General features: G+C 38.6%; 1 protein-coding gene across 2 annotated transcripts in view; it reads right to left on the reverse strand.

The window, feature by feature from the left end:
- ARSK (arylsulfatase family member K) overlaps window positions 1–12,262 on the reverse strand; it is a 68,687-nt gene that overhangs the window by 54,159 nt on the left and 2,266 nt on the right. Inside the window, exons 2-3 of one of the 2 annotated variants that reach the window (XM_055430217.2) lie at window positions 6,002–6,131; window positions 2,240–2,399 (exon numbers count right to left, since the gene is read on the reverse strand). In XM_055430217.2, the coding sequence (XP_055286192.2) occupies window positions 2,240–2,399; window positions 6,002–6,131 (290 nt within the window). The remainder of the gene's footprint in view (window positions 1–2,239; window positions 2,400–6,001; window positions 6,132–12,262) is intronic. The other variant, XM_088838459.1, reaches the window with a different exon arrangement.

The following is a 12,262-nucleotide window of genomic DNA, read 5'->3' on the forward strand; positions in this document are numbered from 1 at the left end:
ACACACAAGGGGATTCCCATAAGGATAACAGCCGATCTTTCAACAGAAACTCTTCAGGCCAGGAGGGAATGGCAAGACATACTTAAAGTGATGAAAGAAAAAAACCTACAGCCCAGACTACTGTACCCAGAAAGGATCTCATTCAAATATGAAGGAGAAATCAAAAGCTTTACAGACAAGCAAAAGCTGAGAGAATTCAGCATCACCAAACCAGCTCTCCAACAAATGCTAAAGGATCTTCTCTAGACAGGAAACACAGAAAGGGTGTATAAACTCGAACCCAAAGCAATAAAGAAAATGGCAATGGGATCATACTTATCAATAATCACCTTAAACGTAAATGGGTTGAATGCCCCAACCAAAAGACAAAGGCTGGCTGAATGGATACAAAAACAAGACCCCCATATATGTTGTCTGCAAGAGACCCACCTCAAAACGAGGGACACATACAGACTGAAAGTGAAGGGCTGGAAAAAGATATTCCAGGCAAATAGAGACCAAAAGAAAGCAGGAGTAGCAATACTCATATCAGATAAAATAGACTTTAAAACAAAGGCTGTGAAAAGAGACAAAGAAGGAAACTACATAATGATCAAAGGATCAATCCAAGAAGAAGATATAACAATTAAAATATTTATGCACCCAACATAGGAGCACCGCAATATGGAAGACAATTACTAACAAGTATGAAAGGGGAAATTAACAACAATGCAATAATAGTGGGAGATTTTAATAGCCCACTTACATCTATGGATAGATCAACTAAAAAGAAAATTAACAAGGAAATACAGTACTGTGTTAGTTTCTATCAAACATCAACATGAGATACCTCCCCCCTGCCCTGAAACTCGTCTTTAAACTCGCACAGAAAAATCTGAAGGATACTGTGCTCTAACTCACGCAGACATGCCATTCACAGCAGCCTTGCCCTATGCGTCAGTCAAGTGCCGTATGTGGGCACATACAGCAGGAATACAAACAGTCTTGACGGTTTATTTAAGTTTCCTAAGCTCTAGTGAGAGGATGAGTAAATGAAAATATGCTATAAGCAATTATTACCCTGAAAACCATCTTTGATTTCCCAAATATCAATATTTAAGTGACTCTTTTCCTTTTATTGATTTTAACCCTAGGTAAAATAGAATATCATTGCTTATCAACTAATAAGCTATAACTTTTTATTCCATTCATTTATTCATTAACCAAAACATTTAACCGTGTACCTACAATGTACAGGCACCTTGCTGGCAATGGGAATAAAGTAGTACAAAGGAGAAACAGGATCTGTTTACTTCAAGAATGATTATCCCACTGAGGGATAGTCATATGGAGTACATGGCATTCAGTCTTAGACTCTTTTTCATTATTGGACTGACTGAGGAAACAAAAAAACCAAAAAAACCTTTTCAAATAGGATAATATGAATGGTCGTATCTGACTTTGAATTAACCTTACTTTCTAAAAAGCAGAAGGGTTTTACAGAGAAACTGGTAAAACTCCACGAAATGAGCACATATTATTTCATTTAGTATTCACAATAAAGAAATTTAAATATTATTATTTAGTATTTAAATTTCATTTAAAAAATTACTTAAATTTAAAGAAGGTAGCTTAAATAATAGCCCTAAGATTATAAGGTTAGTAGTAAACTGAGAAACTAGGATTCAGAAGTAGGCAATCTGATTCTAGATTTCTACTCTTACCCATTATGCTTGGTTGTCTAATTTTGAGGCCTGCATAAAATGAAAGAAGAAAAATTATAATAGAAAACTAAAGTTGGAGAGAACTGACAAAAGCAAGTAACAAGAAGATTATAGTCTAGAGAACAAATTTTAAAGTAAATAAAAGCAGCCATTGTATATATAAATCAGAATAACTCATGGACTACACCATTTCATAGACCTTTAATGTTTAAGGAAAACAAAATTACTAGCATATAAGTAATGTCGACATTTTAAGAAGATTAGAGAAAGCTAAAGATTTAGCCAAATTAACAATCTAGGGGTTAAGAGATTTACTTTCAGCTTTGAGGAGAAATAAAAGAAGTCAAAAAGGGTACATGTATGTATTACAGTAGTGGGCTGTCTACGAAAATCATTTTCTAAAACTTTTTATTTTAGATTGACATTTAGCTGATCAGCAATGTAAAGATAGTTTCAGGTGGACAGCAAAGGGAGTCAGTCATACATATGCATATCCATTCTCCGCCAAAGAGAATCACTTTTATTTTATTTTTTACCTGATGGAGTGATGTCCTGAAGTATAGTCCAGTTTTCCAAATTTCTGTGTTCGGTAGCCATGCTTCTCCATGACATCCATCCATGTTGTGTAATTTGGATCTAAGCCCTTAAAGTTATTCCAAGATTCTGTTAAGTGAGTGAAGAGCCCACTCCACATTGCTGGTGGAAAGAAAATGGGATCAGTGTAAATAAAGCTTAACAATTTGCTTTAATGACTGAGACAATTATACCAAGAGAGAAGAGAGATTACTAGTCTAGAGCTCAGGCTCTGCAATAAGACATACCTGCATCAAGTGTTGTACCTAACATTTTTGATTGTTACCTCATTTTATTAAGGGGAAAACTGAAATGAGTTCCTATTTCCACTTTACAGGTGACTCTCTAAGGCTTACAGGTCAGGTTGTTTAAGGTAAATAGAGGAATTAAATATAAAGCCTATCTTGAGTTTATTTCAATCACAAAAATAATCACTATGTATTTATTGGTCAACTTTCCACGTTGGTCAAATGAAGTACAGATCTCATTTCCCCAAAATTCCCAAGGATTTTCCTTGTTTATTGTCTTCTTACTAGCTTGCCACAAAAAAGTTAAGTGTACTAAATCTTCTCTTTTATTTTCTAGAGCTATGACTGTTTAGTCAGTAAGTCTTTTCCCAAATATTAACAGGACTAAAGGAAGAAATAGACACAAATACAATAATACTAGGGGACTTCAATACCCCTACTTTCAACAGCAGATAGATCTTTCAGACAGAAAATCAAAAAGGAAACACTAGACTACATGTTAGAACAGATGGACTTAACATTTTCAGAACATCCCATCCAAACACACAGAAAGTACATTCTTTTCAAGTGCAAATGAAATATTCTCCAGGAAGATTGTATGTTAGGTCAAACAACAAGTCTTAGGAAATTTAAGAAGACTGAAATCAATCAAGCATCTTTTCTGACCACAATGATATGAAACTAGAATCAATTACAAGAAGAAAACTGGAAAACTCACAAATATGTGAGGATTAAGCAACATGCTCCTAAACAACCAATGGGCCAAAGAAAAGAGAAAAAACTATTTCAAGACAAATGAAAATGGAAATACAGCATAGCAACACAAATTGCGGGCACAAAAAAGCATTTCTAAGAGGGAAGGTCGCAGCCATAAAGACCTTTCTGTGGTTTCAGTTGCAATGTCTCCTCTTTAATTTCTGAGTCTTTTTTGGAAAGTAGAGCTAAGGATTTGTCCATTTTATTAAAAAACACTTAGTTTTATTAATCTTTTCTGTTGTGCCTTTAGTCTCTACTTCATTTATTTCCACTTTGATCTTTGTTTTCTTTCTTCTACTAACTTTGGGCTTAGTTTGTTCTTTTTTTAAAATCACCAGTTCATTGACCTTGGTCCTGGGGACACAAGTGTTACTAAGGCCCCAGTGTTTGGAGCTTAGCTTTGGTAGTTACCGCACTGTTGCTGGTTTTGTGGGAGGTAGCATTATGGCTATATATTGTTAGAAGTGTTGTGTGATGCATATAAACCTAATCTGACTGGTTCAACTCATGAAAATGTTCTTATTCTCTCTAGAATATAGTGTATACTTTAAACTAACACAGTGTTTTATGTCAATTATATCCCAGTAAAGCTGGGGAAAAAAGCCTTTTCCCTTTTCTGTATACACATGCAGAAGGGTTGAATCCTTTTCTCATCGAACAAAATGCTTTCTTTATGAGAAGTGGAGTAGGGTATCACCTGGCTTTGAATCCTAACACTGCTAGACCTTTGATAAGTTATATAACTTTTCAGTACTTTAGTTTTCATCTGCAAAATGGTTATAACAACAATTGCTACTTTGTGAAAATGTGGAAAATGACATAAATTAAGACATGCAAGGCAGTTAGAATATGGCCAGGCACGCAGTAAGAATGCAATACATAAAAAATGAACAAAAGTGTTTGTAATACACCTGGTCCTTCATCACGGAAGTATCATTTATAATATACTTTGCTGCTGCTGCTGCTAAGTCGCTTCAGTCGTGTCCGACTCTGTGTGACCCCAGAGACAGCAGCCCACCAGGCTCCCCCATCCCTGGGATTCTCCAGGTAAGAACACTGGAGTGGGTTGCCATTTCCTTCTCCAATGCGTGAAAGTGAAAAGTGAAAGTGAAGTCGCTTAGTCCTGTTCGACTCTTAGCGACCCCAGGGACTGCAGCCTACCAGGCTCCTCCATCCATGGGATTCTCCAGGCAAGAGTACTGGAGTGGGTTGCCATTGCCTTCTCCGATAATATACTTTAGGTTTCCTTTAATCATCAGTGATTATATAGTTGGTAGTGCGGAAAATGTAGTCACAAAATAAAAACGTGCGGCTCAAATCACAGAGAATATGATGTCAGGAACTTAACGGACAAAAGAAAATCACTGGGTGCTATTTATGAGTTCCAGTGCAAACCATCATAAAGTGGAAGAGAAATAAAACTCTATCAGAGAACAGAATTTATAAAAATGTCAATTTCCTCTATTTTGCAGTTCAGTTCAGTCGCTCAGTCGTGTCCGACTCTTTGCGACCCCATAGACGGCAGCCCACCAGGCTCCCCCATCCCTGGGATTCTCCAGGTAAGAACACTGGAGTGGGTTGCCATTTCCTTCTCACAGCACGCCAGGCCTCCCTGTCCATCACCAACTCCCGGAGTTCACTCAAACTCATGTCCATCGAGTTGGTGATGTCATCCAGCCATCTCACTCTCTGTCGTCCCCTTCTCCTCCCGCCCCCAATCCTTCCCAGCATCACAGTCTTTTCCAGTGAGTCAACTCGTCGCATGAAGTGGCCAAAGTATTGGAGTTAGTCATGACTTAATATCACTGATATTTTGCCATTAAAACTGCCTGTTTCTTAAATTACTATAATAAAAGTAAACAGATTTGAGATAGAAGTGAATTGAGACTGAAGGAAAAAATATGTAATCTGAAATACTACAGAAAAATCCAGGTGTATCTGAGAAGTTTTATCTACTCTAGTTCAGATGGTAAAGAATCTGACTGCAATACAGGAGACCTGGCTTCAATCCCCAGGTTGGAAAGATCCCCTGGAAAAGCGAATGACAACCTACTCCAGTATTCTCATCTGGAGAATCCCATGGACAGAGGTACCTGGTGGGCTACAGTCCATGAGGTCGCAAAGAGTCAGACACGACTGAGTGACTAATACGACTTCAGTTCAGTTCCTTACTATAAAGTCCCCTCCCAACTACTTATCTCTTACTGAAAAATTTAAATGGAACTTTTCTAGGAAATAGAAGCATTTCCGAATTTGCCTGGAGAGTCAAGAGATTCTTAGTCACCAGTCATAACGAGATGGAACAATACTTGAACTAAACACCATTTTAGGTGATAAAATTTCGACTCTGAAAAAAGCCCAATACCCAATGTTGTTGTTTAGTCACTAACTCACGTTGGATTCTTTGCAACCCTGTGGAGTATAGCCTGCCATGCTCCTCTGTCCATGTGATTTCCCAGGCAAGAATACTGGAGGAGCTGCCATTTCCTTCACCAGGAAATCTTCCCAAGCCAGGGATCAAACTCATGTTTGCTGTATTAGGAGGCTGATTCTTTACTGCTGAGCCACCAGGGAAGCCCCCAAACACACCTCACATATATTAAAAATTTTTTATTAGATGCCAAATATGATTTACTATCCTATTTTTGGCGCATAATCTTTTAAAGTGTGAAAACATTTTCAGGGTGGGGCTATTTCCAGGAATATTAAGCATGTTCGTACCTGCACGCGATGGACAGCAGATTGGAGAGTTTGTGTAGGCATTTAGAAAGGAAGTGCCATGTGCTTTCATGAAGTTGATAAAAGGAAGTTTCACTACCTGACTTCCTGGATAAAATGTTAGCCTTCCATCCTGGAATAAAGAAATTTAATTGTTTATGAAGCATTGATTACATCGCAAAAGAAGAAAATAATTTCCTTTTATTTTAACCATAAAATTCACAAGTAGTTGGGACTTCCCTGGTGGTCCAGAGGCTAAGACTCCATGCTCCCAATGCAGAGGGTCCAGGTTTGATCCCCGCTCTGGGAACTAGATCCCACATGCCACAACTAAGAGTTTGCCTGCTGCAACTAAGACCCGGTATAGCCAAATAAATAAATATTTTAAAAAATTCACAAGTAGCAAAAAACTTCAATATGATCCTCAGAACTTTCAAATGATGAAAACAAGTAGAGAAAGTGTTATCAGTCTCTGGCTCAAAATAGTGCAGATTCATGTTGTGTGACACTTGGATCCATTTGAATACAGAAAATAAATGAAAGAAATTAATGGAAAGTTGGATGGACTGACTGAACCAATGTCTGTTGAGTATCTGGTATGTGTCAGGCACTATGAAAGCTCTGGAGGTAAAATGGTGAATAAAAACTGAGTTCCTGGCCTCATGAAGCTTATAGTCTAGCGGGAGAGGCAAAAAACATCAGTTCAGTCACTCAGTTGGGTCCGACTCTTTTGCGACCCCATGGACTGCAGGACGCCAGGCTTCCCTGTCCATCACCAACTCCTGGAGCTTACTCAAACTCATGTCCATTGAGTCAGTGATGCCATCCAACCATCTCATCGTCTGTCATCCTTCTCTTCCTGCCTTTAATCTTTTCCAGCATCAGGGAAACCAAGAATAAACCAAGAATAATTGCAATACCATTACTGTGATATGGCCTTGAAAAAAAAATCAGAATAACATAGGAAACCTACTTGATAAGAGTGAACAGGGAAGGCTTCTCTGGGAAGTGAGAGCTAAAGAATGAGGAGGGTCACCCATACAAATAAAGTAGAGACGCCTGCAGGACTTAAGTGGAGATAACAACTAGGCAGCTAGAGAAATGAGCCGGAAGACTGGAAGAGATATTTGGGTTGGAGATACCCATTTTGGAATTGAATTGGGAATTGAAGAACTCTTCTTGGTAAAGAGCAGAAGAGAAAAAAGAATGGAGTTATATCCAGTCTTGGAGTTATATCTATTGTATGTTTTCAATGTAGTTTTGTAAATAAAATATAGTTTAAAAGTGAGGTCATCCAAAATACAGGACATACATAAATCTTTGAGATGTCTGAGATTTCCAAATGGAGATATAAATTAGGGTATGGACAGGAATCTGGAGCTCAGAGAAGTCTATCCTGGTGAAACAAGACTTTAATATATTCATAGCACTGAAAACTGTGAGACAGTGAAATCTTTTAGGGAGAGAGAGAAAAGAGAGGAAAGAAAGAAGCCCTGAGGAGTCCCAGGTAAGAAGAGAAGGCGGATGGAGAAACTGAGAAAGAATGACTAGTGAGGGAGGAAGATATCAGGAGACTGAGTCTCATGAGAGCTGAGAGAAGACGGTGTGTCAAGGGAGAGGGAACAGCTGTGTTGAGAGGGTCTATAAATAAGGTCAGAAAATGCACACTGGAATTGGTGGCTGGTGACACTGACAGGAAGCACTTCCAGTGGAGTTGTAAGAATGGACACCTACAACAGAAGGGAAGAGAGAATGGGAGGTGAGATGGCAGGTGAAGAAACCACTTCTAACTAGCCCCTTTCTGCAAAGGAAAACAAAACAAACAAAAAAAATGGGATGGATGTTAGCTAATAGAGGGTTGCTGCTGCTGCTGCTGCTGAGTCGCTTCAGTCGTGTCCGACTCTGTGCGACCCCAAAGACGGCAGCCCACCAGGTTCCCCCGTCCCTGGGATTCTCCAGGCAAGAACACTGGAGTGGGTTGCCATTTCCTTCTCCAATGCGTGAAAGTGAAAAGTGAAAGTGAGGTCTCTCAGTCGTGTCCGACTGAGTGACCCCATGGACTCAGCCTACCAGGCTCCTCCATCCATGGGATTTTCTAGGCAAGAGTACTGGAGTGGCTTGCCAGTGCCTTCTCCGAATAGAGGGTTAGATAAGGAGAAATGTGGGATTAAGGTCAGGTTTTTTTTTAAAAGATGGGGAAAGTTAGAGCAAGCTTTTATGTTGAAATAAATACCACTTCCAGCAGAAGTAATCACTTAATACTAAGCAAGTAACTCCTGATTTCCTGAATGATAAGCTAGGGAGCCCAAGACAAAAGTGCACACTCTACCCTTGTAAGAATTTCACTAAACCCATAAATTCAAACTCTTGGAAACGTATCTTGATAAAACCCAAATGCCTACCGGTCCTATTCCTCCAATCTTTTGGACATGGGGGATAATAACCATTTGTGGCCATTGGCTGGATTCTAGACAACCCAGCCACCCAGGTTCATCCTTTTGGAGGGGTGGAGCAGGAGGTCTTGTAGCAGAAGCACTGGGATGCCATACAATTCAGACAGTGAGGCTTAGACTCCAAGTGCTGCAGGCAAGTTTCAGATGGGTGTAGTGACCACTGAATGGATACAGCAGTGTGTCTGTAGCTCATGTTAGCCATTTCTTGACTCATTTCCATGGAAAGTAGGCTAGAAAGCAGGTATCTTTAAAGAGCAGAACAGCAAGGATGGCAATTGAGGGAGGGGATAACTACAGCACTTCGGGAAGTTTCTAACACAGAATACGTAAAAGGTGGTCCATGTAAAGATTACTGCCCACGATATAAAGGCACTCAATAAATATTCAGTGAGTGAAATGAAACAAGTCTTTAATTCAGAGCTGAATAATTTACAAAACACAAATTCAATATGTTCAAAATTCAACACTGCATTTTTGCAAAACTTAATAAACCTGGATTATGTGCATCAATGGAATGATTTATATTTGACTAGTTTCTGAGAAAATATTTAAATTATGCTACACATATTCTCAATGTCAAAAGCATACTAATACTTTAAATGAAGATCAAAACTGTATTATTAGAGAAGATATTGAACAATTCTAGAAGTTTTGGCTTTTTAATTTCATGTAGTTTTTACATACTAGCAAATACTTTAAAAAATAGGCTAAAGTGGTACCACTGCTCATGGTTTCGATGGGAGGTGGTTCACATAGTAATTCAATCTGAACTGAAATGGATCTTAACATGGTTAGCTGGTGAAAACCACAGAGAAAGTAAGTTTTCCATAGTGTGGTGCTGTAGTTCACAACGAATAGTCAGCCATAGGTCTAAGTACAGTTCTAGCACATTTTAGTTGGGAGAGAAAATCTTATAGAATGGTTTTCAGAATAACTTTCATAATTTAATAATAGCCCATTTTAGTTTTCTTAAGGCCATTCCTACTGTTTAAACAAATAGAGTACCCTAAAACTGGGCATTTAAAAAAGAAAAAGAGACCCACTAATTGCCTTTCTGAGCGCCAAAGAATTGATGCTTTTGAACTGTGGTGTTGGAGAAGACTCTTGAGAGTCCCTTGGACTGCAAGGAGATCCAACCAGTCCATCCTAAAGGAAATCAGACCTGAATTTTCATTGGAAAGACTGATGCTGAAGCTGAAACTTCAATACTTTGGCCACCTGATGAGAAGAACTGACCCTGATGCTTGGAAAGGCTGAAGGCAGGAGGAGAAGGGGATAACAGAGGATGAGATGGCTGGCTGGCATCACCGACTTGATGGACATGAGTTTGAGCAAGCTCCAGGAGTCAGTGATGGACAGGGAAGCCTGGTGTGCTGCAGTCCACGGGGTCACAGAGCCAGACACAACTGAGGGACTGATTTGAACTGAACTGAATTGGCTTTCTGCATAAAGTGCCAGAAATGATACCAATTGCCTTTTGCCTTAGTTTCTGAATTCTGCTATTATTCTTGACTCTCCTGGGAGGCAGGCATTTCCCCCCTTGGGATGGATAAGCTTTTTGGTAGATATAATTCTGTGATCTGGATTGCTCCTTCTAGAGCCATGACTTGGTTCAGTTCAGTTCAGTTGCTCAGTTGTGTCCGACTCTTTGCGACCCCATGGACTGCAGCACACTAGACTTCCTTGTCCATCGCCAACTTCTGGAGTTTGCTCAAACTCATGTCCATCTAGTCAGTGATGCCATCCAACCATCTCATTCTCTGTTGTCCCCTTCTCCCACCTTCAATCTTTCCCAGCATCAGGGTCTTTTCCAATGAATCAGTTCTTTACATCAGGTGGCCAAAGTATTAGAGTTTCAGCTTCAGCATCAGTCCTTCCAATGAATATTCATGACTTGGTATGCAGCTCCTTATTCTGGGCCAGGGAAAACCAGTGAAGTTTAGATTTCAAGACATCAATCTAATGAAAGAATATAATAGTAATCTTAACTGTCTGATTTATTATCAAGCAAGACTGTTTAGAGCATTATTTTCAGATTGTTCATCAGACTGAATGAGAGCCTCACTAGACAGCTACACAGTCCTATGTATAGCACTCCCGAACTCATGAAAACTACAAACAGCACAGGCGCAGGGGTGAAGGAGGGAGGCAGAGAGGATGCTTACGCCCTTACACCTTTAAGACTCAGGCTGAGGTGTTTCTCTTTTAAAAAATGGGTTTATTAAGATATAATTCACACATCATACAACTAACCCATTTAATTTATAGAATTCAGTGGTTTTTTAGTATATTTAGAGAATTGTGTAAGTATTGTCACAATCGATCTTAGAACATTCTCATCATGTCCAAAAGAAACCTAGTATTCCTTAACTGTCACCTGCTAATCCTCCTGTTCTTCTGAATCTAGGTACCTGTTGGTCTGTCTCTACTTTCCGTCTCTGTAGATTGCTTTCTTTGGACAAATGGAATCATACAGTATGTTGTCCCTTCTGAGTAGCTTCTTTCACTTAGCGTTAATGACTTTAAGTTCATCCACATTGCAGCATGTATCAATACTGCACTTCTTTTTTATTTTTGAAAAATATTACTAAATTTTATTTGTCCATTTATCACCTGATATATATTTGAGTTGTTTTCACTTTTTGGAAGTATTAATATTTATGTACAAGTTTTTGTGTGGACATATGTTTTTTATTTCTTTTGGATATATACCTTGAAGTGGAATTGCTGGATCAATGTTAAACTCATGTTTAACATTTTGGGAATTGCTAGATTGTTTTCAAAAGTGGCTGCACCATTTTACATTCCCACCAGCAGCATATGAAGGCTGCATTTCTCTCATATTCTCATGACTATAGTGTGTCTCTGATTATAGTCATCTTTGTGGGTGTGAACTGGTGGCTCATTGTAGTTTTGATTTGCATTTCCATAATGATTAACAATATTGAGTATCTTTTCATATGTTTATTGACTATTTGTATATTTCCTTTGGAGAACTGTCTGTTCCAATCTTTTGCCCATTTTTAAATTGCCTAAGGGCTTGCCAGGTGGTGCTTGTGGTAAAGAACTGGCCTGCCAATGCAGGAGACATAAGAGACGTGGGTTCGATCCCTGGGTCGGGAAGATTCCCTGGAGCAGGAAATGGCCTGGAGAATCCCATGGACAGAGAAGCCTGGCAGGCTACAGTCCATGGGGTCGCAAAGTCAGACATGACTGAAGCAACTTAGCATGCATGCAAACTACCTAATCCAAAGTCACAGATTTATTTGCACCCATGTTTTCTTCTAAGGGTTTAATAGTTTTAGCTTTTATGTTTAATTCATCACTTTGAGCTACTTTGTAAAAATGGAGTGAGACATTTCGCATGTGGATAATCAGTATTCCCAGCATTATCTGTTGAAAATACTATTCTTTCCCCATTAAATGGTCTTTGCATCTTTATTGAAAAATCAAATGAGAGTTTGAGAGTTTATTTCTCTACTTTCAATTCTATTCGAATGATTTATATGTCTATCTTTATACCGGTGACACACTATCTTGATTACTATAGTTTTGAAGTTAGAAAGTTTAAGTCCTCCAATTTTGTTGTTCTTTTACAAGACTGCCTTGGGTATTCTGGGTCCCTTGAATTTCCATATGAATTTCAGGATGGTTTTCTTCTGTTTCTGCAAAAATGTCATAGTGATTTCTGAAGAGATTGCATAGAATTTGTAGATCAATTTGATGATTATTACTATATTAACAATATTAAATTGATTTCATAAACATAAGATGTTTATCTAGGTGTTCATTAATTTCTTTCAACAATGTT

Source organism: Moschus berezovskii, chromosome 8 (genome assembly GCF_049115385.1).
Source record: "Moschus berezovskii isolate FMDL1 chromosome 8, NW_MosBer_1.0, whole genome shotgun sequence".
NCBI classification, from domain to species: Eukaryota; Metazoa; Chordata; class Mammalia; order Artiodactyla; family Moschidae; genus Moschus; species Moschus berezovskii.